At 47.4% G+C, this 27787-nt stretch overlaps 1 protein-coding gene across 5 annotated transcripts in view; it reads left to right on the top strand.

Moving 5' to 3' along the window:
* Nucleotides 1–25462, top strand: part of SNX30 (sorting nexin family member 30) — a 118802-nt gene extending 93340 nt beyond the window's left edge. For 3 of the 5 annotated variants that reach the window (XM_058694499.1, XM_058694503.1, XM_058694502.1), the window contains exons 7-10: nt 6626–6712; nt 17554–17706; nt 19210–19265; nt 19436–19655. In XM_058694499.1, the coding sequence (XP_058550482.1) occupies nt 6626–6712; nt 17554–17706; nt 19210–19265; nt 19436–19475 (336 nt within the window). In that variant the 3' untranslated portion in view covers nt 19476–19655. Of the gene's footprint in view, nt 1–6625; nt 6713–17553; nt 17707–19209; nt 19656–23394 lie in introns of those variants that run through there. The other 2 variants (XM_058694500.1, XM_058694501.1) reach the window with 2 other exon arrangements.
* Nucleotides 25463–27787: the final 2325 nt, after the last annotated feature.

Genomic DNA, 27787 nt, shown 5'->3' with positions numbered 1-27787 from the left:
GCTAAGACCACACTGTGTGTTAACTAACTTGAATAAAAAAAGAAAAGAAAAGAAAAGAAAAAGAAAGCAAGGATGAAGATTTTCTGGAAAATTGAGTGGGGGGGGGGGAGTCCTTTTTCCTAAACAAAAGTAATTATAGATTGAGGGCCTGATTTCTTGAAAATATGAAGAAGCAAGATGTAGAAATGCACATGATCTCACATGTTTCAAAAAGTTAGAAAAATATGTGAAAATTAAAAATCTGAGATTCCCAGGGATGGCAGACTAAATATATAAACTTCTTTTTCATGAGACCTCACCAAGGTAACACTAGAGTGTTTTTGTTTTGTTGGAAGTATAAGGCTGCAAAGATAAAAAGCAGCAGGGGAGGAAATAGTAGCAGTACAATGGGGACTGGAAAGCAAATTGAGAGGGGATAATGGTCTCAAGTGCCTCAAAAAAGCTGCCTTTGAAGCTGACTGTGCGGGGGGTTGGGGGGGGGGGAACTAAGCGGCCACCTGGTTTACATCATAGAATCCTTCAAAAAAGGTCGAAAATTGGCAGTGCTAAGTAAGTAAGTACCTCCGGGATTGGGGAAAAGAAAGCTGAAGAGAAAAATTAGCCAGGAATCTGTTTAAGAAGTTAGAGCTTCTAGTTCTGACCTCCTTCCTCACACAGGGGTGACTGTCTCTTCTATACTCTGCCAGAACTGGAGGCATATTCTCTGGAGGGTAACACAGAGGGTCTCTGGACACAGGGACCCCAGGCACCATTGAGGATGGGGGCTAAAATCCTAAAATCAGGATGTTAAGTAAAAGATTACCAAATGTTGACACGTTAGTCATCTTCCTGTGCTTGGCTCTCAGCCTTCTATCTTCCCTTCAAGGATTAGAAGAGCCTTTTCTAGAAAGTCTAAACAGACCAAGAGAAGAAACTTGAAGATACTGGTATTGGAGAAGGTTCCTCAATGAAATGACCCAGCAGGGTCCCTGTAGAGAATTGTCAACAAGCCCTCAACATGCAGAGAGCTTTCAGTTAGGTTTTTAGTGTTTCTCTATTGGATGAGTGGGCAGACAAGGTCACTGAATATTTAAGAGAAGGTTCTAAAATGAATACCAAGTAAAAACAAAGAAAAAAAAGTACTACCGAGTGAAACATCATTGAGGGAGCAGAACATTTCCAAGAAAAAAGAATCATTAATATCTTCAGAAAGAGATGTCATAACAATAAAACGAGAATTTTTTAGTATCTAGAGAGCAGAGAGCTCATGGAAATGAAAACCATGATAGAAATGGAAAAAAAAAAATTAGAAGTGAAGGAAGTCACCTGTAAAGTGAAACAAAAAGATAGATGGAGGATTTGAGACCAAAAAATATGTTTGAAAACGAGAGGACCAGAGACCTCAGTATCTACCATCTGAATAACAAGAGTGCCAGGAAGAGAAAACCCAGAAATGGGAAGCATCAAAGAAGTCATTCAAGAGAACAAACTAGAGAGTGAAGACATACTGTGTTACCAGTTGTGCCCAGAAGATGAGATGTCCCCTTCTTTTGTGTTTTTCTTTATATTCCAAATTTTCTGTAACAAATACCTTTTTTTTTTTAATCAAAAAAAGTTAACTTTTGTAACAAATATCTCTTAAAACCAGGGGCAAATATGTGGTTTCAGTATTACCCACATGGCCTAGAAAATTTAACTCACAGATGGTCCATTTCCAATAGAATGAATGTGTCAAAAGAGCATGTCAAAAGGGACTGCCTAAGTTCAATCATTTAATCAGAAATTATGTTACCAGGACCAAGGTCAGACTCATGTTCCTGCCTGCAGGTAAATACTCTCCGAGTGGGCCACCCAAAACCTAGCTACAGGGCTGTGTTGGGTATTTGATTTTTATTCCCATTTGAGCATCTTTCCTTATTACTGAACACTCATTATTCTACATGAATCCCCCTTGGGGGGGGGGTGTTCTTTGGGTCACCAGCCCCTGGCATATCACAGTGTGAACCATTCTGCTCTGCAGTTCTCTACGTGTGGCTGAGCAGTCCTCACTGCTCTCATCTGCCTCCTCAACCCTGCATCCTAACGTTCCTCTATTTGAAGCTTCAAAAACCTTCCGGACTTGAGGAGGCTTTTTGGTAGCTGCTGACCTTTTGCGTTGGGAGCTGTTTTTGCACTACCTCTTCCTCCTCCCACAGGTTTGTGAGCCCACAGTCTCACCAGCCGACGACTGAGCATGAGCTCTGGGGGTGGAGCTGGAATGTTGAGCTTTCCAGTTGATCCTGACCGTTGCGGTATTTTCCTGAAAAAAATCCAGTACAGAGATTGAACGCCAAACCACAGAATGTGTCTGATTTAACTTCCAGACACTGTTGTCATTGTAGTTAAGTGGTTATTATTAGCTTGTTATTAGCATTTTGGATGACTGGTATTATATGTCCATTGTTTAACTTTCTTTTATTACGGAAAAATTGAAACGTCTAAAAGCAGAGTGGAAGTGTAACAATCCCCCACATACCCATCTGCTTGCTCGAGCAGTTGCCCACTCATGGCCCATCTTGTTCTAGCTCTGTGCCCACCTGCTCTCCACCCCTTGGATTATTTTACTTTTATTTTATTTTATTTTATTTTATTTTATTTTATTTTATTTTATTTTATTTTATTTAAGTTTTCTTTATTTATTTTGAGAGAGAGAGAGGGAGAATGTGCACACACAAGCAGGGGAGGGGCAGAGAGAGAGGGAGAGAGAGAGAATCCCAAGCAGGCTCTGACAGCACAGAGCCCGACATGGGGCTCAATCTCACCAACCATGAGATCATGACCTGAGGTGAAACCAAGACTTGGACACTTAACTGACTAAACCACCCAGGTGCCCCCCTTTGGATTACTTTTTTTAATGTTTACTTATTTTTGAGAGACAGAGGGAGACACAGAATCCGAAGCAGGCTCCAGGCTCTGAGCTGTCAGCACAGAGCCCGACACGGGGCTCAGACCCATGAACCATGAGATCATGACCTGAGCCCAACTCGGATGCTCAACTGACTGAGCCACCCAGGCACTCGAACCCCTTAGATTATTTTAAAGCAAATCCCAGACATCAGAGCACTTCATACAAAAATATTTAGTACATATCTCTAAAATACAAGTGTTCTTTTAAAAAAAAGAACCACATTATCATCACACCTAAAATTTTTTCTTAAGATTTCTTCAAATATCCAGTAAACTGATAAACTGATAAACTCCAATGAAGCTGGAGTGTTCATTCCCCAGGGTCTCAGGCACAGTTTTTGTAGGTGTTTTTCCAAATCGTGATCCAAATAAAGTTCATATTTTGATATGTTTCTTAAGTATTTAAAAAATCCCTCCCCGTCTATTTTTCCTTACAATTTATTTGTTAAAAAATGGAGTCATTTTTTTCTCTACATTTGAAAAGAAGGGTAGTGAAGTACCATATTACTAGGACCATTTCAAAATCATGATGAAGGGTTCTACATTAAGAAAAACCCGCAGCATATGAGAGAAATTTATTTCACGTCTGATTAAAAGCCGCTTCCTCCTCGAGGCCCTTCCTGGCTACTTTGTGTACAGTTCTGTCATCCCCCAAACCCTTGGCGCTTCACGTCCTGCTGTCTTATTCTCTTTTTCCTCCTCAACGCTTGGCACTACCTCATTCACTCTGTGTTAATGTATTTTACTGTTGATGTCTGCCTCCTCTCTGGAATGTGAGCTCCGTGAAGGCAAGAGTTTTGTGTGCGTTGTTCTCTGCTGTATCCCCAGGGCCTGGGTCACGCATGAAGACACATAAAGGCAGGGCAGAAACAGGATGAGGACGGCTATGTAGGAGAAGAGCAGACAGACGCAAAGTAGCAACGTGTCTCCGTGCACGTCACCTTTGGATTTACGGTGCCCACTAGAATCAGGGACGCCTAGAGAGTTCTCTGAGACGCCCAGACGGTGAATATCTCTTGCTTGTCACTCAGGGATGGAGGGACCTCTCTGTAGCTGCTGACTGGGCCTCTTGGCCCCTGCAGGCTCAGGCTCAGGCCCCATTAACCACAGGGTGGTCTGACCAGTTTTATCAACATAGCATGTGCTGTTTGGAGTACGAGGCTGCACCTTTCAGGTTATCACCAACCGTGAGCAAAAGGTGCTTCCAACGAGGGTGGTAGTCTTAGTTCAGCTGGATTCAGAACATGTTTCCCAACCTGTAGCGTGGTTGGGATCCCAGTCAGACTGGGAAACCCCACGCTGTGGGAACTCACTCAGGAACTGCCTGAGTGAGTCACCACTGTGCTGCCAGCAGTGTGACATCAGCCAGGTCCCTCCGCTGTACCTTAGTGTTCCCATCTATAAAATGGGGATAATACCCTTTTACTTCTGCAGGGTCGTCGTGAGTCTTTTCTGCTGCCCAGTGAGGTGGGGATGTACGTGCAAATCCTCCAGTAGCCTGCATGAGAAGGCAGCATTCTGGTCACTTCAGGTGACGTGGGGGTAGCAGGTGACCAAGGAGCCAGGGAGGGCCCACGCTAACTAGGGGAAGGAGTGTGGCTGAATCTGGGGATCCCCTCACCTGCTTTAGGAGAGGGAGAGGAGATAAATTTTGTCTGGTGTGGCTGTGTGAGGCTGACATCTCTTGCCATCCCTCCCCTTCTCGGGTCTTGGCATCCTCAGCAGAGAATCTTGGAACGGAACGGGGGACAGGAAGCCCCACACTGTGCTGACTGGATTCCGGGGCATTGTTCTGAGAGCATTTCTAGCTTTGGTTATGCGGTTCTTGCCACAACTGACAGAGAGTATATCACTGGAACAGCTCAACCCGTTCCTAGCCTGGGTATGTGCTTTTTCCAGGCGGATATGAGGTGTGCCATGAGGGGAGTCCACGGCAGTGATGAGGAGGCCAGTCGGCCCCTCCCTGCCGTCCTGTCATGCCTTGGGGAACCTCGTAAGTGTCTCCATGGATAGCACTGTGTGTTTCTTTCTCTTGCATAGAGATTACAAGTTTTTATTACTGCTGGTACCAGACTAGTAGATTTAGCGTATTTTCTGGGTTCTATGAAATCCATAAAAGACCCCTAACTTTTTTGTGTTTTTACTGTATGTATCTATGTGCTGTCCAATATGGCGGCCACTAGCCAGAGGTGGCTATTTAAGTTTAAATTCAAATCAGTTAAACACAAATTTAAATCCAGTTCCTCACTCAGACCAGCCAGTTTCAAGAGGTCAATCAGCAGGTGGGGCTAATGGCCCCTGTATTAAGTGTGGATTATGGGCAGTTTCCAGCATCAGGAGAGAGTTGTGTGGAACAGCACTGCAAACATCCCTACTCAAAGCTTGATGGATGTGGGGAGGGAACTTCAGAGCACTCAGGAGAAAGATGAGTGGCAAACAAAACATAAGTTCTTGTAAGTTTTACCTCATGTTCTTCTCAAGGTAAAACTCTTCTCAAAGGAGATGCTTCAGGGGAAGACTTGAGTTTGCCTGTGCTGGCACATTGCATGAGAAGGTTTCCCCCCAGAGCGCACTCAGCTGTCCAGCTGCTCCTCACTCTTTAGCACATTATCAGGGACACAGGGTGCCCCCTGCCTAGCCAGGGAATGGCTCCTCCTGGCCTGACTCCATACTGGTCTGGAGGGTGCCTATGGGAAAAGCATGAGATTAGAAACTTCCGTAGCGCTTTGTGACTTCTGAGGTAGTGGGCGAGAAGATTCTTAATCACTCTTAATTTGCTGTTCATGCTTCTTACACTCAAGGAAAAAGAAACCCTTGGAGAAACAGATGTTTTTCTGGACTGTGGATTGCATCCTTTTCTGTCCTACCGAGTGTGGTCTTAGTAGCTGAGCCAGAACCAGGTGAGGCAAAGGAGATGCCCAGGGAACAGATTTAGGGAGATGCTCGGCTCAGGTGCCGACCTTACACTTACAGGGGCCCGAGAGAGATTTTTCTCCTTAAATTTTGCATCGTGGGCACCTGGCTTGCCTCATCCTGGTCCTGTCTAGGCTGGCCCTATTTGAGCTCGTTTATCACTCACTCTAGATGACGCACCATGTGGTTCTAGGGATTCTGGACTTGTACATAGACGCAGCTCTGTACTATGCACCTCTTCCCTAGCTGGAACCCCTCAGGTAGGGGCTGTATCTCTTTGATCTTTGCATACGTGGTCCAGAGGGGTGGACAGATGAGCGGCTCTTGGATCAATGAGCGAATCAGTCCACCAGCGATCAACTCAGTGAATCAGAGACCCGAACTCTCCTGACATAGACTTTTCCGTGAACGGTTCAGAGAACATCCTGGATTGTCACTCTCCAGGCTCCACAGCTGAGTCCTCTCTGCACACGGAGAAGCTGAGACCTCTCATCAGTGTGGCTGAGGATGGGCAGTGTCCCCCGCTTGTCCTTGCCCGGAGCTTCAGTTGCTTTCAATATCAGGCTGTTACTGTGCTGGAAACACAGGCCGCCCTTCTCCACCCCACTTCCTCCGGAGTCCGTGTCACAAGCCTGTGTCACACCACAGCCAGACTGTCCCGGGAGCACGCGGCTGGGCCTCCTGCGCCGTGATTTGGGGGAGGAAAGGGGTCGAGAATCGACTGCCTGGGTCTTGGAGGCTCCTTTGTGAACTCTGTGTTACATTCTTCCCCTCTCTCCTCCCGCAGAGCGTACTGAAGAAGAGGGACCAAGTGCAAGCAGAGTACGAAGCCAAACTAGAAGCTGTGGCCCTGAGGAAGGAAGACCGCCCCAAGGTCAGGGGAGCCCCTGAGGGAGGGCTGGGCTCCACAAGGCTGCAGTCACCTCGCTGGCGCTGAGTGAAGCCTTGTCCCCAGATCCACACAGCTAAGGTGGTCAGTGCCAGCTGGGCTGTGTTCACACTGTCATTTTTTCCTGTTTGTTCTCTTTGATGTCTTATTTCTGGAAGTTTCTTTTTCTTTTTTTCTTTTTTTAATTTTATTTTTTTAAATTTACATCCAAATTAGTTAGCATATGGTGGAACAATGATTTCAGGAGTAGATTCCTTAGTGCCCCTTACCCATTTAGCCCATCCCCCCCTCTCACAACCCCTCCAGTAACCCTCAGTTTGTTCTCCATATTTATGAGTCTCTTCTGTTTTGTCCCCCTCCCTGTTTTTATATTATTTTTGTTTCCCTTCCCTTATGTTCATCTGTTTTGTCTCTTAAAGTCCTCATATGAGTGAAGTCATATGATATTTGTCTTTCTCTGACTAATTTCACTTAGCATCATACCCTCCAGTTCCATCCACATTGTTGCAAATGGCAAGATTTCATTCTTTTTGATTGCCGAGTAATACTCCATTATATATATATATATATATATATATATATATATATATATATATATATACATACACATACCATGTCTTCTTTATCCATTCATCCACCGATGGTCATTTGGGCTCTTTCCATACTTTGGCTACTGTCGATAGTGCTGCTATAAACATGGGGGTGCATGTGTCCCTTTGAAACAGCAATTCCTGGAAGCACGGGGGGTTGACTTTTCTGTTGTTTCCTGAGATTTTTTTTTTTTTTTTTTTTTTAAGACTTTCAGCATTGCCATTCAAGGGCATTTCCTGTCTGTAAAACGGGATTGACGAGAAAGGGAAGAACAGTCTAGATCAGTGTTCTCACCAGTGTGGTTTGCTTACTCATCCATAAGCTGTCGCCAATCCATGACAGGAAAGGTGCAGAAGCTGAGAGTCAACAGTTTTATAGCAATTTGACACTTGTTGAACACTGAGCATGAGTGTTGTCAAACTAGCCCATGTGGAGCAAACTACACACTAGTTATGCATAGTAGGTCTACAGCTCTGTCGTGTTGGGGAAAAAAGCCACCGAATAGTGGTTCTTTACCACAAAGTTTAAGAAGCACTGATTGAACTTAGTTAAGATACCCCCAGCTACAGGGCTCTGGGTCTAGATAGAGGATCATACTGTAAAAATGCATCTGGTGTACTAGTCCTTGCCATGTGTTGCCTTTTCCTTCCCCCAGCCGGGAGTAAAGACAAGAGTAGTAATAGCCGATGTGCGAGCGCTTACAACGTGCTAAGCTCTTTACCTTATCTCACTTACTCCATACGACAGTCATGTGGTTCGGGAGCTGTTATTATTCCCATTTGAGAGATGAGCAAACCAAGGCCCACGATCTCACAGCTAGCAAGTATGAGAGCCAGTATGAAATCCTGCAACCTGACCTTAGCACCTTGCCAGTTACCATTATGTTACTGTGTTCCTTTTTGTTTGCAATTGGAAGGTATAGTTGTTTTCTAAAAGGGGGTGGGGTAGGGAATGTTATTAAAAAAATAAATAGCAGGGGCCCAGGGTTCTGGGAAGTAGTTTTACATCAGAACTGTTTCTCTTCCTCTGCCTTGGTTCTTGCTGCTGTGGTAGCCATACTGTGATACACCCAGAAAGGAACCAGCTGTGGAAATTGGAAACCCAAACCTCAGAAGTGGCACACCCTAGCTCCATATAGCAGTTTTTTTTTTTAGTTTATTTATTTTGAGAGAAAAAGAGTGCATGAGCGAGTGTGCGAGTGGGGGAGGGGCAGAGAGAGAGAGAGAGAGAGAGAGAGAGAGAGAGAATGAATGAATGAATGAATGAATCCCAAGCCCGCTCCATGCAGCCAGCGTGGAGCCTGATGCAGGGCTCAAACTCGCAAACTGAGATCATGACCTGAGCTGAAATCAAGAGTTGGACACTTAACTGACTGAGCCGTGCAGGTGCCCCCATATGATATTAAAATATATATATATGGGGGCGCCTGGGTGGCGCAGTCGGTTAAGCGTCCGACTTCAGCCAGGTCACGATCTCGCGGTCCGTGAGTTCGAGCCCCGCGTCAGGCTCTGGGCTGATGGCTCGGAGCCTGGAGCCTGTTTCCGATTCTGTGTCTCCCTCTCTCTCTGCCCCTCCCCCGTTCATGCTCTGTCTCTCTCTGTCCCAAAAATAAATAAAAAACGTTGAAAAAAAAATATATATATATATGTAAATTGTTTCACACGATCACCACAACAGTCATCTGAGGCCCAGAGGGAAGGCATTATTCTTCCCCATTTCATGGGTGAGGAAAGAGCCACAAAGCAGCTTGATGAATTGCCCAGCTTTGTTGATACCCAAGGTCTTTATCCAGTGTGCTGGCCGCAGCAGGCGTACAATACAGGCCTGTGGCATGGCCGCCTGTGTCACCCGTGGTGACCTACATGAGAGTGAAGTCTGCATACATCTGATGGAAATCCAGATGATACGGAGAGGGACTCTTGTCACTGGCCCAGTGTGTGTAGCTGGGACTTGGCCAGAATGCTAGGCACCTCTCTTCCATTCCTCTTGCCACAGGCTGTTGGCCTGCTTCCGTCCTGTGTGTTGGGACCATGATGGGAATGCAGCTGTGTGCACAGCCACCCTCCGTCTTCCAGCTGCCCGTTGCCTTGACTAGTTCCTAGCCATCCCTGTGACATTCTGGAACACGGTGCCATTTGCTGAGCCCATATCTCCGTCTCATTTAAAGGAATGACAGGAAATACTGTGTTTATAGATTTCAAAATTTCATTTCAACAATTTAGCTTTCCAATATAAATATAGAAGTCACTTTTCCTAGCTAGGGAGGGAGGGCTAGTACATTCTGTCACTGGCCTAGTTTGGAAGCCGAAGACCCTGTCTTTGGAAGATGTTCTGACAGCATTCATCGCTGCTCACCACTGAATACAAGCTTTCTCGCAGGCTGGTTTGTCATTTAATCTCTGTTGAGCTCCATACGGAACAGTTCCTTTGTAAAGACAGGAGCCGAAGGTTATGAATAATACGCCAAAGTAAATGCTGACCTTGTCCTGGATTGCCGGCTGCCTAAAGGTCACAGCCTTGGAACAGGTGGAGCCCAGGGAGCGGCCATTTCTGGCTCCCACGTTCCAGCCAGACAAGCTGCGGGGGCTCCTTTCTAATGCTCTCCACCTCTTGCCGGCCTGGGTGCCTCCTCTTCTCCCAGTGGGTGTCAAAATCTTCTTGCTATTGCTATTTTCACCTTCCCAGAGCATCACCTATACGACTCTTCTCTTGATCACAGGAGTTCTTAGAAGAGGGGGAAGGGTTTCTTCCCAGCCGGTGAGACTAAGTAGGTGGTCTAAACATGCCTCCATTCTCTCACCACACTGTGGGCGAGCCGTCTTGGTCTGCCCTCTTTCTGGCAAGACACTGAGCCATGCCAGTGCTAATTTTGCCGTTTTTTAGCAATTGTGGTAATGAACAAAACAGGGACTGTCGTCGTGGGGGTGGTGGTGCCCATGAGTGTGCTCTCACCGTGGGAGCGGCAGAAATTGCGCCTCCAGGTTTGGATCTGGGACAGCAGCTACTTTGGTGGGTGGAGGAGGGCTCCGTTGGCGGCCTCTGCAAATGGAAAGGGGTTTGGTAGAAAGAGCACAGAATTTGGACTCCGATCACCCTGGGTTCAGTTCCCCAGCTCCTCAGCTCCGTCTCCCCGCTTGCACTGGTTTGCTCATTAGCCCTGTGGGCTTCATACGTGTGACTTGTGGAGACGTGAAGGTCAGCGCAGCAGTGTCTGATGTAGGAGCCGACGCTCCATTGGTGGAGCCTCTGCTTCCCATACCAGCTCCCCTCGTCTCTAGGAGGAGTGCTGACCGAGAACCTTGTTTTCTGGTTTGTTGCCCTTATGGTTTTTGTTTTTAACTTTGCTTTAAAAAAATTTTTTTTGACTGCCCTGTTTTAGGCATGGTTTCCTTGCGTTCTAAAGTTTCCCCTGCCTTCCCAGCCCTCCCAAATAAATGCCTGTCCTCCCTGACAGCCCATCAGAGGTACCTAGGAAGTGAGTAGCTGAAGGTTTTGCTGTACTTTGTTTCGTGTGTGTGTGTGTGTGTTTATAAAGTTTATTTATTTATTCTGAGGGGAGGGGGAGAGAGAGAGAGAGGGAGAGAGAAAGGATCCCAAGCAGGTTCTGTGCTACCAGCCCAGAGCCTGATGCGGGGCTCAAACTCTCAAACCGTGAGATCATGACCTGAGCCAAAATCAAGAGTCAGACACTCAATGGACTGAGCCACCCAGGTGACCCTGTTTTGTGTGGTTTTGAGCTCTGCTTCCCAGAGCTACCACTGGTGAGAGAAAAGCCAGAGTGTCAGGAAGTGGGTTAGGGCGATTCTTAGCCCCAAGCACCTGGCGGACTCTGTCAGTGACTATGGTGGGAACTGCCTTGTTCATAGGTCCATCATGGGGATGCAGGAAAGAGAGTATCTTGCCCAAAGACGGGCAGTTTTCACAGGGGTCTGGGTGTGTTAACAACATCTGAGGGACGTAGCAAGCCTAGGGAATTACCTGTTTTGAGGTTGAAATCTTGAGAAGTGGCTCTAAAGAGTGAGGGCAAGTTGATTTTTGTGAAGCCGTGGAGTGGCTCACTGATCAGTGATCACTGATCACCTTTCCAAAACCCAGAAGAGAGAAGTGGCCTTGTGGGTCTCCTCAGCCCTCACAGTGAATTTCACACCAGGGTGGCTGCGTTAGGAAGAAGGGGAGGGATCCTGTGGCCCCCCGCTGCTGGCTGGAAGCCCTGTGGCTGTGGCTTGTCCGTGTGCAGGGGTGAGCCTAGAGCTGAGGGCAAATGTTAGTATCATAGAACTTAAAGTTTTGCTTGTTGTTAGGGTTGAGAAAACTCAGCAGACCCTGAAGAGGTTTCTTCTCAGGCAAGTGGACATTTGAATTGCGTAGACTTGACTTACCTCATTTTAGCTTTGATGTCAGCGAAATGATAGGCACTTACTGGGCTGCCTTCTGCTGGACTTGTCAGGACCGCAGACTTGTGGAAATCCTCAAATATGATCCTCCCTAGAGCCAGGGAGGACAACAAAGCTGTTACTAGAAACAAAGAGGGGCTGAGGAATTGCATTTCAAACTGGACGGGAAGCTTATACGCTAACATGAACAATAGGAGTGAACGTGAAGGGAAGACTCTTTTCGGCGACAACATATTCATGTGAATTTCCTTCCCACCCTACTCCCCAACCCACAAAAATGCTTGAGCTCATCCCACATTACCCTTCTCCCATCGCTCCAACAACCCATATTCTGTAACGAAAATTCTCACGAGAGAGAAGGGAGCCACTGTGACAAATGCAGCCTTGTTATCTACCTAGAGGTGTTATCTTTTGGAGTCTTACCTGGTGATTTTTTTTCTGTTGTTGGTGTCTTGTGATAAGTGACAGCCATCCGTCAGCATTGGGTATCACGATTGCCACGTCCTTCAGACACAAGATAGCACAACTCTGATGACACCTCAGTCAAAAAATTAAAACACAGATGAGCAATGCTGGTTGTCCCTGGTCAGTGAACCGATGGTTACAAGGACACCATCCAGAAAGAAACAAAAGGGGGAACACCGGGAGCCTGAGTGTGTGGGCCGGCCGCCTTCCTCTTCATTAAGTTGGGCACCTTCAGTAGCTGGTTGCTTCAGACAGCTCATCCCAACTCCTGGTTCCTCTTGGTCCCTTCTTTTCCACCCTCCCCTCTCCTCCTCCTTCCTTCACCTCCTCCTCCCCTCTCCTCCTTCTCCATCCTTGTGTTTCTATGGCTCTGCTCACTCTGACTTCCTTCCTGCTCCTGGGCTCATTTTTCTTAGTATCCTTTGCTGATCCCCTTTTTAACCCTATAGATTTAGGCTTCTCCATGAATTCCACCTTTTGACCCTCCATCCCTCTCTTTGGTTTCCCCATATATTAAAAAATTTTTGCATCATGGCAAGATACACATAACCAAAATCACCGTCTTTACTGTTTTTAAGTGTACGGTTCAATCATGTTAAGTAAATCCACACTGTTGTGCAGTGGGTCTCCAGAGTACTTTTTTTTTATCTTGAGGAACTGAAATTCTGTACCCATTAAATTAGTCCCCATTTCCCCCTCCTCCCAGCCCCTGGAAACCACCATCGTGCTTTCTGTCTCTGGGAGTGTAACTACTCTATCACCTCTTGTAAGTAGAATCATATAATATTTGTTTGTTTTTTATAACTGGCTTATTTCACTCAGCAAAATGTCCTCAAGGTTCATCCATGTTGTGGCATGTCAGAATTTTCTTCCTCTTTAAGGCTGAAGAATATTCCACTGTATGTCTGTACCCCTTTTTGTTTATTCATCCATCTGTGGACAGATACTTGAGTTGCTTTCACCTTTATCTGTTGTGAATATTGCAGTGGATATGGGAGGACAGATATCTCCGTGAGATCCTGCTTTCAGTCTTTTGGTATTCACCCAGAAATGGAACCGCCAGGGATGCCTGACTGGCTCAGTCAGTAGAGCACGTGACTCTTGATCTTGAGGTTGTGATTTCCAACCCCCGCTGAGGGGAGAGATTACTTAAAGATAAAATCTTAGGGTTACCTGGGTGACTCAGTCAGTTAAGCATCCAACTCTTGATTTCAGCTCAGATCATGATCTCACGGTTGTGGGATTGAGCCCCATGTCCATCTCTGTGCTGAGCGTGGAACCTTCTTGGGATTCTCTCTCTCTTTCTGTCTCTCTCTCTCTCTCTCTCTCTCTCTCTCTCTCTCTCCCCCTCTTGCTTTCTCTCTCTCTCAATAAACTTAAAAAAATAAGAATAGGGGCAACTGGGTGGCTCATTCAGTTTAGCATCCAACTTTGGCCCATGTCATGATCTTGTGGTTCGTGAACTTGAGCCCCACATTGGGCTCTGTGCTGACAGCTCAGAACCTGGAGCCTGCTTCAGATTCTGTGTCTCCCTCTCACTCTGCCCTTCACCTGCTTGCACTCTGTCTCTGTCTCTCTCTCTCAAAAATAAAATAAACCTTAAAAAATATGTTTGAAATAGAAAATTCAAAAAAATAAGATCTTAAAAAAAAGAAGTTGAATTGCTGGATCATATGGTGACTCCATTTTTGTTTTTTTGAGGAAGTGCCGTACTAAAGTTTTACACAAGTGCAGGGGTTCCAATTTCCTACATCCTGGCCAACACTCATTTTTTTTGTTGTTGTAGTAGCCGTCTTAATGGATTTGAGGTGGTTCTCACTGTGGTTTTGATTTGCATTTCCCTAATGATTAGGGATGTGCAGTGATTTTTTAATAGGCTCGGTGGCCATTTGTAGATCTTCCTTGGATAAATATCCATATATCCTTTGTCTATATTCAAACCAGGTGGTTGCTATGGTTGAGTTGTCTCAGCCCCCTCTTGGGTGGGGAGCGGGAGGCTCACCCTTCGCATGGCTGTAGCTGCCTCCTTTTTCTGGTCCACGGACCTGTCCTTTATCCTGAGCCCTATGATGCATTGTCGCCCCCCCCCCCCTCCCAGTCACCCAGACTATAAACTTCAGGCTCCTCTCTGACAGCTGTGTCTTATTTCTCACGTGCAGTGGGTTGCCACACCTGTCAGTTGTGTCTCCACCAGGTTAGTCTGATCTGCCGTCTCCCTTGTTGTGTTACAGCCGCCACCCTGGTTGCAGGGCACCTGGGGTGATCTCGTGCCAGTATATTTTGGTGTTGACTCATCTCTGACCTCTGGTGAAACCTCAGGGTGAGGTAGCATGGGTGAAGAGTGGTGTAAAGTATGAAAGAATATGTTTAATAATGTTTTATATTTGGGAGACAAAAAAGAAACCTTTTTGTGTGACATGGAACAAAGTTCATAATGTTCATTCTTGCTGGAGGGGCTAGGCACATGCACTTACATCTTGTAAGAATAGCAGTTTACAGTATCGATACTGATCAGAACTAAGAAATATTTGGGGAGCATTTAATCTATGCCAGGCACCGAGTATTCTATGCATATTATCTTGTTCAACCTCATAGTAACTCTATAAGGTGGTTGGTATTATCCGGAAACAGAAGCTGAGGCATGGAGAGGCCCGACATCACCCATCTAGGAAGTGGTACCTGTGGTATTCAAATTCTGGAAGTCTGGCTCTAGAACTGTTTGTATAGTTAGAGGAAGCACAGGCTTTTCTATTTTCCAAAAAAGGGGGCAGCTGACCAAACCTGGCCTCAGGAACCCAGCCTTCTTGTTCTTTACTCTGCACCACTCCCCCCGCCGCCACCCCTGCCACCATCTGGCTGGCTGGCGTTCTCTGTCTATGCTTTTGTGGGCACTGTAGCCTGTGAACTATTCCTGAGGTGGGCCCAGGTATTGTCTCCCTCTCTCACCTGTACATACTGTCACTCTGGAGTGCCCTCCTCCCACTGTCTCCTCAGCGGGATTGATTCTTCAAGGAGGCCCGATCCCTCATCCAAGCTGCACTGGCTGTCCAGGTCCCCCTCAGCGTGCTTACCGCGGGGCTGGGTGAAGAGAAAGTACCAGTAACCTCTCACCCTGATGTCCAGGCACCTTTAGTGCCTTCCCAGCTCAACTGTAGGCAGCCTGAGATGAGAGGCATCTACCGAGAGCAAAGTACCTCGGTCTTCCTCCGTGCCAAGCACAGAGTACGTCGTGAAAATGATGCGTCCCAAATGTTTCCCAAATTGAGGCTCAGGTAATCATAAAATCCAGAGCCATGGTTTTGACTCTTAACTTTTAAAAAATATTTATTTATTTATTTATTTATTTATTTATTTATTTATTTTGAGAGAGCGGGAGAGAGAGCGTGTGCGTGAGCAGGGGAGGGACAGAGAAAGAAAGGGAGAGAGAGAGAATCCCAAACAGGCTCCACACTGTCAGTGCAGTCTGACACGGGGACCCAAACCCACGCACTGTGAGATCATGACCTGAGCTGAAATCAAAAGTCAGACGCTTAACCGACTGAGCCGCCCAGCTGCCCCTTGACTCTTAATTTTTGTGGGTCAACCAGAATTCCCGTCTTCAGAACCGACCTGGGAATCTTTCCTAGAAAAGAATTCCTTTGCATCAGAGACCCTGGCCTCCCTCTTCTCAGCGGGCCCTGACCAGGTTCCCTTTTCAGACCTTTGCTTTCCGTCCTGGCCACAGCAGTTTTGTGAAGCAAAGAGGAAGTTGCTCCAGGGAACTTGCACCTTGATGCTTAAATGCGCAGGAGCCAGGAGAGGAATAAGGGAGGTGGACTGTGCCTGCTGGAGAGTGAGGCCCGGACACGCTGGCTCACGGGGCCTCCGCTGAGGCTGCTTCACTGTGTTCCTGGGGAAGGCTCCGCTCCAAAGAGGCAAAGCGGGGGCTCACTTGGTCTTCACTTTCCCCCACCGAGGTGGGCAACAAGTGACAGGTGAGGCAGCAGTGAAAGGCAGAGAGACTTCAGTCATGGCATCAGAAGGAAAAGTCAAGTCCTTTTTCTTTCTTCTTCCAGAACCTCAGCGCTTTGGAAAAGGCTTTTCTCCCTCTTCAAAGAAAAGTTCCTTACTTTTAAGTTTCCCGGGATGCCTCTCTCTGTCTCTTTTTTCCCAACTCCTTCTGCCTCACCCAAGCTCAGACCCCATGCCAGGCCAGCCTGAAACCCCCGCCCCTGGCTGCTCACGTTCCTTGCTCCCACATCTGCAGCCACCTCCACACGGTCTGTGTGGCCCTCGGCCCTTCTGGAAGCCCTGAATGTGTCCGGCTTCCTCAGCCTTTGCCTTCCCTTTATTGGTTTTTCTGGGTCCTCTACTTGCCTGTAAGGCCTGAGTATGAAACTTCCCAGGTTGGTAGGGATTGACCCCTCATGGCGCCCCACAGCTTGGAGACATTTGGGGTCACAGGCCTCAGCACTTACAATGTACAAGGCCTCATTTTTTTTGTCCGGAAGCATCTGACCCAGTTTTAGGTATGTCCGCCCCTTGGCAGCCCTCAGAGGCCTGTGGTGCTCTTGAGTGAGGAGAGGAGCCAGCTTTGTGCTTTGGGGACCACAGTAGCCACAAGGCCCTCCGACTGTGTAGGATGGATGAACTCAGCAGAGCAAAGCAAAAGTCTAAACTTCTTTAAGTAAAAGTTGAAATTGCCTGCTATATTTTTCTTCATGTTTCAGGTTCTTTCGACATGCATAAGTGATCTTCTTCCTGTTTCCTCAGAATTAACCTAACTTTGACTCATCATTTTTGATTATCTGCTATCTGGGGGAGCAGAGACAGGTCTCTAGATTACTTGTAAAGTGAGGTTCAGAGGAGAAGTGGGCCAGTAATCTTACTACAATTAATTCTGTGATGAATGAGGGTAGGCATTATCAAATGTCACAAGTAAGGGAATAGCTCCTATGATACGGGAAAACCTTTTCTGGTTTCATTACAGGAGCGAGGAGAATAGTAGGGCAATGCCCAATAAGTGCCGTACATTTGCAAAATCTACACGCATTTTTATATAGGGATGGGTAAAAAGGGGGAACCAAAGATATTGGACTCTGTATTGCAGTGTTTCTTCCTGTTTATAAACAGGGGTGGGGGTGGGGTGTTTCCTCCATGAGTCTCTGCTGTGCTTGGATGGGTTCGAAGATTTGGATCAGGATAGCACTTTTCGGAATTCCTTCTTAGACCTGAAAACCCAAGGCTCTGCCTTCAAATAAATGCCCGCCCCCCGCCCCAAGGAGGGAGTGTGTTTATGGCATTTAATGTAGTGATTTGGCCTCGTGCAAGGGAGCTCGAGGCATGAGTCACCAAGTTACACGTACAGAGCACCTCTTTAATGCACTCCCCTTCCAGGTGCCGGCAGATGTTGAGAAATGTCAGGATCGGATGGAGTGTTTCAACGCTGATCTGAAAGCCGACATGGAGCGGTGGCAGAGCAACAAGAGGCAGGACTTCCGGCAGCTGCTCATGGGAATGGCCGACAAGAACATCCAATACTACGAGAAGGTAATGAGTGTGCCGGCAAGACCCCAGCCCTCTCAGTGAGGAAGCACGTCTAATAGCCAGAGAGAGCCTGGGGCAAGGGCCTGCCCGAAATCCAGCAGCAGCCACCCCTGCGGGTCCTTGCCCCACTGTGCGAGATGCGGCGCCAGGTTTGGGAGCAGAGGCCCCCGTGGGGGTGCCCACAGGGCATTCACGTGCACACACTGCTCACGGAGGCGGCAGTTCTCTTCTCCCGGGCCCTTTGGGCCTGGCGGCTAGCTGCGCCCCCGAGTCAGGAGGCCTGCAGTCTAGGGAGAGAGCAGGACCCAGAGGGCCATGGGGTCTCTCACTGAAAGCAAGCTCCTTGAGGCTCCTGGGGCTCCCTTACGTGGGGTAGGGCCTGAGTCTAGTTTCTACTCCAACCTCAGAGTCACCAAGGAAGGAAGCATGGAGTAATTTTACCACTCTGCTCCCCAACTTGACCAAAGGATGCCTCTCTCCTCCTACCTGCTCAGAACTCCTTCCCAAATGACTCAGCACAAAGACCTGCTTCGCCCCGAGCTCCTTCTACACAAGGTCTTGTGTGGTTCTTCTGTTGTGCCCTTTATGCAAGAGATTGCTCAAAGGGAGGATCATTTTGCCAAGTAGGGTGCTCTCAGAGGAGAGTGCCAGTCTTTAGGTTCTTGGCCCTTCACAAGGATGTGGAATGAAAGGGGATTGCTGCAGTGGAAAGAATATCCGCTTTGGCCACTTACTAGCTGTGTGTCTTAGACAAGTTACGTAACCACTCTGGGTCTCATCTTCTCCATATGAAGTGTGTGTGTGTGTGAGAGAGAGAGAGAGAGAGAGAGAGAGGGAGAGAGAGAGAGAGGGAGAGATAAGGAATAATGATCCTACTTCATGGAGTTGTGAGGACTAGCAATAGTGAATGTAAGATACATGGTGATGTTTGGATCCGAGGAAATGCAGTAAGTAGAGTTTCCTCCCCCTATATTCCCTGTTGGGAGATCTAAGAGTGGCCCATTCAAGCAAAACATCTGAGGTCAGTAAGGAGGCGTGGGGTTTCCACCCACTCTGAGTCAGGTGGCTGGCTCACATCACCATCATTTACATCCTTGTGCAAGTCCTACCCACACCTGGAGCAAGTCCTCCTCTTGGCCGAGGATCTAGAGCCTCCTGAGGGCTTGCAGCTTGCCATCTTTTCTGCTTTTCGAAGGGAAAGAATTTCTGCCAGCTGTGAGCTGTATGGACGGTATATTAAGGCCTCGTAGAGACCCCGCTGTCTTTCGTCTCAGAGATGGGGATGATATATTCAAAGCAAACACCGGCCACGTCCCCAGTTTCTAATAGTGATGGATAATCCACGTAGACCTCGTATGTTACATTATGTACGTACATTACTTAGACAAGACATGAGACAGAGGTCACCCGGTGGGACTAACAATAAAAGGGTAGCTCAGAGAAGAGTTAAGAACCTGATCCTAAAATCCGATGTTGAAAATGTGTGTGTGTGTGTTGTCATTTCAGTGCCTCATGGCATGGGAGTCGATTATTCCACTGCTACAGGAGAAACCAGAGGCCAAGTAAGTTCCTTCTTGGGACCGAGACTCTTCTACCTACACAGGGCATGGCACCCCATACCAGGACGTCCCTGTAGTGCCAGAGAGGTGGCACTGAGAAAACAGCCACGGAATCATCTCTCCTTTGTGTATTTCTCTCCCTTCCCGCCCCCCCACCCACCTTTGTCTGACAGTGGTTCTCCGTTAGTATTTATTCCTTGGTGGAGTCTGTAAGGCTATAATCATCTCTCAGCGAAAGAAGCATACCTCCGTGTTGTGAAGGAGCCCATTAAATCTGGAACACTAAGATCTGCAGCTGAGGGACGAGACAACCCAGCTGACGTTCTGACATCTCATCACAGTCTCCTGTTTGGGGACAGCATGGTTGCCTGCGGTGGAAGAGAGCCCGGTTCTTGCTTTTCCAGGACACGAGGAAGGCGGGCACAGAGGGCAGCTCTCGTTTTCCACAGACACACGGGGACTCTGGAATTGACCTGTGTGGGCATCGACTTGTCTCAGCCTAGAAGGGGGTGTTGGCACCTCCTCGGAAAGTCCTTAATGTACAGTGGCCTATAGCTGTGAGTGTGGCCTGCTGCCTGCTTGTGACGAGTGGCACCTCTTTTGTGGCTTCTGGTTCACATAGGACCATTTATGTCAGCGTCTGTATGCGTCCGTGCCCAAATGAACAAGCCAGTGTCCTTGTCCTCGTGCGATACCTCGGGGAGCCGAGGGGGCAGTGCTCCCCAAACTTGTTTCTGACACTAGAATGCAGTAGATTGGAAACTGTTTTTTGTGTAAAATGGGGGGCGGGGGGTGCATTTTTCTCTGTGAAGTTCTTCAGTGTTTTTCTTTTGCTTGTTCAGTGTCATCAGAGTAGAGCTGAGGCCCGTGGTGGGAAGTCCGTGTTGTCTGAGGTCAGAGTAGCTCCCAGTAACTGGGGTCAGTGGGCATATACTAGGCCCCATCTCCACGTCTGCTCTGTGCCGTCTGCCTTTACCTCACCCAGAACTCCTAATTTAGTGTCTCCTACCACGTCCACGGAGTGTTTGGGCGGCCTTTTGTTGAGAGGCTGGTGTGCTGTAGTGACACAGTGGAGGTTCTGGGAACTCCGTGTGCATGTTCCATGTGAAGTGCTTTAACCCTCGATAGTCCCTGGTCGGAAAGAAAAGTCGGTACCTGGATGGGCCTCGAAGATGACAAGTGCTAACAGCGAGCGCTTTGCTTCTCGATAAGCTAAAACCTCTGCAACTTGCAGCCACGTTCCCCAGTGACCACTGGCTGCATCTCAAGTCTTCAGACTATGACCAGGTTTGCTTTTCAAACCGACACGAAACCGACGAAGAGGATCTATCTTCCAACTCCTTTTCTTTCCTCCTGAAGTGAAGCTACCTATGCCACGTTTGCGCTCTCCCGTCTGTGGCTCATCTCCCCGTAAAATGATCAACCTGAGCCTCAAAGAGGCAGTTAGTGTTCTTGTCGCGACGCAGCCGGGCCGAGGCGCTGGCGCACACGCGGGTCGTAACCCGCAGGTACCTGGCCGCGTGCAGCGTGTCGAGGTTCCTCCACCCCCTCGCGCCCGCGGCGTTGACCTTGGGTGGCCACTGCCATGATGCCAGGGGTGCAGCAGTAGGCCAGCGCAGAACAGTTCGGCTCTGTTTCATTCATGTTTTGAGGAAGTCACGGTTTCAATTAGAACTTTTGTATCCGTCGGTACTTGCCTGCACCGTCAGACCCCCTCTCGCCGTTCTAAAATCCTGCGATGTGAATTTTTGTTTGGTACAATTAGAAGTGATTCATCGAAGCAGAAGGGTAAGGACAGGCCATCTAGCCCGAGTGGTGAGTCCGTGTTTCATGCTACCTCTAAGCCATCACGTGGGTGCGGGTATGGATGATGGACGTCTGGGTCCAAGCTGACAGCTTGCTGGTAGAACAGGGTGTATATCCAATAACGGGTTGACGGCCCTCTCTTGATGTTTCATGGAAGGCACTAGACTGACCCAGCAGCGAGCGCTCATCTCCAGGAACGTGCGAAGCCTTGCCTTGTGGAACGCGTGCTTTAAAAACGTTGTCCGGTGTCATGAGTGCTTGGAAAGAATCGTGGAAAGAGTTGACGGGACGACCAGGATCTCATCTGCCGCTAGTTGCCAAAGCCCAGGAGCATTCCCGTGGAAAGTTTAGTTGGAAAAGAAGGCAACCCTTCAAAACAGTCATGGGGCTCCTCTCTGGGACATACGGGAAGGGAGTGGAGGGGGGACGCAGTCGTTCCTTACGTTATTGGAGGCAGAAGACTAGCTCAGAGGGGACTCGGGCATCTTGCGGCTTGTCTTTCTCCATTTGTTTGCCATGTGAGGTTTCTGTGCTTTAAGACATCAGGGAGAGCTGGGACACTGACACCAGAGCTGGGAGAACCAGAATATGTTCCAGGCTCCCCTGGAGAAACGGTCTTGCCCCTTCCTTCAGGCTGGCGGCAGATGAGGTGAGGAGGCCCAGGATGAAGGGACGGTAGGCAGTGAAGGAGGCTCCCCAGGCCTCCCCGACCCCCACAGCTCGTCCAGCCTCTGCGGGTCAGGAGTCCCAGGCATTTGCCCTTTCATCTCTGTGAGCATGAAGGGGATTCCCTGTGAGCAGTGTGACCGGAGACTTCTGTGCCAAAGACTGCCTCGTAGAGGTTTCGTCACCCCGTCCTTCTTGGCTCCACAAAGTCGTGGTGCTGAGATCACGGCCTCCTCTCTCATAGTTGTGTCCCAGGAGGCTTTTGCTTGGGGACACGCTTGACCTCAGGCAGACAGACTTGGACAGGTTTTGAGTCTTGGGCACGTGGCAGCAGAATGCAGAGTGACGCCTATCAACTGCCTCTCGGGTGCGGGAAGTGAAGGGTTCATTCACCCAGGTTAAAAATCCAGGCTAAGGCAGAAGAGGAGAGGATTCCTAGAAACTGAGCAGATTTTAGAGATGCACTTGATGCTGAAGGGAGCACTTGTGCTTTGTGGCAGATATGGACACTGCGGTCTTCCTTATCATGTGGTGGATCCACAAGGGGATTCTAGGCTACTCTGCCCAAAGCCAAAAACCCTCTGTTCTTCCTGAAGGAGGAGGGAACACGTTTCACAGCCAGGTTTGGGGTTGGGTTTTGTCCTTTAATAAGACTTACTAATGATTCCCAGTGACCTCAGATAAGTGCAATTATGGAGATGATTGGCTCGTATTTCACTGTGCTGCTCGTTGAACTCACCAGTCACCTTCCTTTAGGTGAAACAACAAAAGCCAGTACGACTCCGGGGGTCGTGGTGAATGTAACGTTAAGTTTGTCTTCATGCCAAATTTCAGCCACACCTGGAGCGTGTTCTACATGTTGTCGAACTAAATGTTTTACCAGTCGCCATCCACACGAGGGATTTAAATGCACGCTTGCTGCTCATTTCTCGTGAGGCCACCTTTGTTTTGAAGTGACAGGAAGTCCTGCATTAGAGGAGGGCATGGTGACCTGACTGCCTGTCTGCAAGTGGAGTGTGTCTCTTGGGCCGGTAGGTGTCAGCCTGGGACACACCCAGGGTCCGAGTGATTGGCCCTGCCGTCAAGAGCACTGACATCGCGGGCCCCTGGCTTTGTTTTCATGCCATTCTTTACACTGCAGAGTACTCCTTCTCTACCCTCTGCCCTGAGACAGGCAGGAGAGAGACATCGCCACAGCCTCCCGGGCCCATGTTGGCCTCGTCTGTTTGGATGTCGGGATGGGGTGACCTGGCCTCTCCTTGGGCTGCGCTGAAAGGTGCTCCCGCTCACGAGAGGCGGCCTGTGGTCAGGGCAGGGCACAGCAAGCCCTGCGGCCCACCTTCCCGGATGCCTACTCTCAAAGGCCCGTGGAAACTGAGTAATCTAATTGTCAGGCTGGAGTAACACTGCAGTCCATCCCCATTTACAAAACATTTTGGGAATTTGGCTTTGCCTTCTCACTTTCAAGATGGCAACAGATTGGACATGGCCTCTTGTTTATGTTTTCTCCATTCAGATGGCAGGTGGCATTTATCAGTAAATTCGAGTAAAATGTCATGATGTCCTGGGTCAGACTGACCTATCAAGCTGGGTGTGTTGGAGTTGTTCTCTGCTTCCTCATGGGTTGTTTTTTTTTTTTTTTTTTTTTTTTTTGATTTAGTGCATAAACCAGGAACCTGATTTTTCGTCAGCCCACCCAATAGGTGGTTAGCTTTCTGCTTTAAGCATGTCTGGCCTCCCTACAGTCGCCCGGATGAGAGCGTGCACAGAGCTATCTGCGTTAGGAAAGGTGGAGGAAAGGCCTTTGTCACGGGGAGTTTGATCGTTGTTTCTTAATCGTATGTTTGAATTGCATTCTGGGTCTGGCTGTCTAACCCTTTCTATGTGGCAGAAAAATATGTTCTTCAGGCAGTTTTTACTACTATAGATAGCCTGTAAATAAGTACTTTGGGGAAAAAATAACAAACCAGTAAGATATTTGTCTTATATAGAAACATTCTGTGTTGTTTAGCACTTGAAAATCAACAAATCCAGACTTTTAAAATTGCCACAGACTGTTGAAAGCCTAACTCTACTTTTTGAGAATTGTCAACACCTACTAATATGCCTTATTCTTCAACTAGTGTGTTTTAGATTCTGGATAGAAAGAATTTTTTAGAAACGTAATCAGTTGTTCAGCTTAAATGCTCGAGGTCTAACATAGCCAGTCCTCAGCCCTCTTAAAGAAATATGAAAGTGAGGTTCATAATTAGGGCTGCCTTTTGGGAAGAGAAAGCTAAGTATTGCTATTGCCAAATGATATTTTTGATAATGTAAGGAAACACAGGGACCACTGAACCGTTTGTGTGTGTGTGTGTGTGTGTGTGTTAAAGTGTGAAAGATTAACTTAGTGCCTTTTGGCACACTCTTGATTGTAGAGGATATATGGTATCAGCATTGACAAATCACGTAGATACAGAGAACTCTAGATTATGACAATATTAATAGTGTACCCAGATTCTGCGGAACAGTTTTTTAAAAGATAACTGGGGGCGGGGTGGGGGGCTCAGAGCAGCGTGTGTCAGATAGAAATTCTTCACAGGTTGAAATGCCAAAAACCTAAAACCCATTGATACTTTAGTCCATTTTAATAGAGCTTTTACTATTAAAACCAGTGACGGAGTATTGCAACATGCACGTCCCTGGCAATGCCACCCCCTCACCAGGTGATTCTGGGCTTCCTGCATGCCAGGTCAGAGCAGGTCACACCTGTCCCCACCCCTGAGTAACAGGTTGTTCACAGTCTCAGACCAACCCTTCAGTCTCGATGGTACCGGAAGGAGAAAAGGGGGGTGGCTTTTTTCCGCAGGGTGGGAACGGGGAGGGGAAAGCAGATTGCCAACAAGATGAGAATCTGTATGATAAAAAGACACCTGTGTCGGCTGGGCCTTCGTCAGACAACAAACCAGCAGCTGTTAGCAGTCAGCACCACCACCTGGACACCCCTGAGGTCTGGTCCTGTCCCATAGGCACCCCCGACCATTGTACTTCCGTGTGCCTGATTCCTCGATGTCCGCGCATTGGGAATGCATTGAGAGATGATGTACATCTGATATATTTCCATAAAATAAACTGCCAGCAACCTTTCTAACTTGTATTTTAACTGTTGAAAAAGAGATTCAAAACTTTTGCTTAGGTCATGTCCAAAGTGTGGACTGTATTTCTTATTTTTAGAGGTCATTCTTCACATTTAAAATTTTAGAAGAACCCCTCCCTCCGCCCAAGGTATTGATGAAGTCCTCCCTCCGTGTAAATGTGTTCTCTTCTCTCCATGCTGCCAATAAGCCAAATCAAAAGCTGTGAAAAAAAAAAAAAAATGTGCTCAAGAATGTGTGTGGACGAGAAAGTGATTTATTCCCAGGTCAAAGTCTCTGTTTCATGAAGCTACCAAACTTTAAAAAGAATGTCACCTTTTTTTCTTTCTTTGTTATGGAACCCAGAGATTGTAAAAAGAAAAAAGTTTTGTTGCATTTTTTGATGCTGGCACGAGGTTTTTGTCCACTTTTTTTCATATATCTGTGTATAAAAAAACTCTGTCCATTGTTTACTATGAAATTAGTATTACATTTTGAGGTAAACAAAAGAATTTGTATTGCTTGTTAACTATTAGCTTGTAAATTTAAAAGGTTTCTTTACCTCAATTAACTTAAAGTAATGGACCAATAAACCTACGAATGATGCTTTCTTTACCTTGAATTGTGTTGTCATTTATAACACTTTATACGACAGGAAAACATGTGTGCCTTGTATTTCGTTTTCTTGTTTTCTCTAAAGAGGTATGAGTTTGCCTGCAAGAATCAGGATATACAGAGCAACAGGAAAAAGATATAATTAACCTATTTTTACTCTACTTCTCCGTAGACTTATCCTCAGTTTACCTTCTACACCCCACAGGTTGGCACCGATTTGGGGAAATGAAGAAACTGCCTGGTGTCTGTTCACAACCACTGTGATTGGCGGGCAGCCTGGCAGCCAGCCCAGGTACTTTCGTGAGGATTTCTTCCTACTCCATCCCATAGCAAAGCACAACACCTTCTCAGTCAGGACCAGTCATTTCCTGATTTTTTTTTTTAACTGCCCTGATGCTTTTAAAAAATCTGTGAGGCAAGAAGAAATGCCTGTGGTTCGTTAGGGTGTCAAGAGTGTGTTTCGAAGGGAGACCAGAATGCTCGGTTAATGACCCCAAAGTACTGGAAATGGACTTGAACTTACTGACAGTAGACATCACTAATCCAAGACTACAGTCATACACAATGAGGCAGCAAGGCGGGATAAGAGAGCTTTGGGATCAGATCTCAGCTTTTTCCACTCGTTACTTCTGTGGTTTTAGGCAAGTCCCATTTCTCTTAACTTCAGTGTATTGATCTTTGCAATGAAGACGTGCTTTCCCTTGGTGGGTTGCTGATGGGATTGGTGATAATGTATATATATAAAGCATCAACGTGTCTGCCAACACTTAGATGACTGGACTGCTCTTACGGGAAGAGTCTTCTATTACTTGTTTAGATATGGCCAACTTAAATATCAAGTATTCCCATAACAATCCTTCCCGTTTGCTTTGTCAAATGAAAATTAAGGGGGGGGCGGTGTATATATTTCTCGTAACTGCTTTAAGAAGGTGATGGAGATAGTAGGCTGGTGGACTGTGGTCAGACTGAAGCCCTGGGGAACAGATGGGAATAGATCATAAAAGTTGTGGCAATGGGCGATAGGAAGGGTGATGAATTTAAGAGATTTCTGTGGTGAGGGGAGGGGATCAGAGATGAGACGGAGTTTTCAAGCCTGGGAGCAGGGAGATGACGTCATTAACTCACACGTGAAAACAATCAGGAGAAAAATGTAAAGGTTGGAGTAGCTTAGATGGTGAGGTGGGAGAATAATTTGGTATGGAATTATGTTTGAGGAAATCCAGGTGGAGGTGTCGACCAGATTGCTGGAAAAAGTGTTCTGGAATCCCTGAGAGTAGACTAGATTACTTGGGGAACATACCAAGGACAGAGCTTTATGGGCCTCAAGAATTAAGGATGGGGGCGCCTGGTGGGAGGCTCAGTTGGTTAAGTGTCTGGCTATTGGTTTCGGCTCAGGTCATGATTTCCTGGTTTGTGGGTTTGAGCCTCAAGTCGGGCTTCACGCTGACAGCACTGAGCCTGCTTGGGATTCTCTCTCTCCCTCTCTCTCTCTCTCTCTTTGCCCCCCTCCCCAAAATAAATAAACTTAACAACAAAAACAAAAAAAATTAAGGATGCAGGAAGAGGAGGAGAGGGACTCAGGGAACATTCTCAAGAAGAGAAAGGCCCATAGATAACATTGGTTCTTAAGCTTGAGGGCTTGTGAAAACATCAATTGTTGGTCCCCACCTCTAGAGTTTGACTGGGGTAGAGCCAAATAATTTGCATCTCTCACAGGTTCCCTGAGGATACTGAAGCTGCTGGTTCAGAAACCACACTTTGAGAAGATCAAAGGGGTTAGAACCTCTGTTAGAAGAATTGGTGACCTGGGGCAAGTGGGGAAGGGTCAAAACTGCCACCTTAGTGACAAAATGAAAAGGAGCCAGTGCTGGGGCTTTGAGAGCCCAGCTCAGGTTAAAACCCACAAGTGTATGGTGGGTGAGTGTGAGCAAATAAAGACATGTTTCTGGATGCTCCGAGCCAGCTTTTCAGGAGCAGGAATGGAGCTGCCAATGATGAGATTCATCCGGGCTGGGGAGCCGATCAGGGGCTGGGACAGGAGGCAAGGAGCCAAGAGGAAGGAGCATAATCAGTGAGAATTTAGCAAGGTAAGCTTGGCCTTGAACTCCACTTCCCATCCCACCTCCGCCCATGTCGTCTGTCTCAGGGAGAGGCTCTGCCTTCTTCCTAGTTGCCTGAACCTCAAATCTGAGCATTCTTGCCTCCATCTGCCCCACCCTCTGCAGATCACCTGTCACCAACTCCTGCTGACCGCCAGCTCCCAAGGATTTCTCTAAGTCCCTCTACTGTTCTGCACCTTCACATCTTATCCAAAGTCAGTCCGCC

This window comes from Neofelis nebulosa, chromosome 12, assembly GCF_028018385.1.
Source record: "Neofelis nebulosa isolate mNeoNeb1 chromosome 12, mNeoNeb1.pri, whole genome shotgun sequence".
Lineage (NCBI taxonomy): Eukaryota > Metazoa > Chordata > Mammalia > Carnivora > Felidae > Neofelis > Neofelis nebulosa.
The sequence above is the reverse complement of the archived record's forward strand: the minus strand, read 5'-3'. Positions and strand labels throughout refer to the sequence as shown.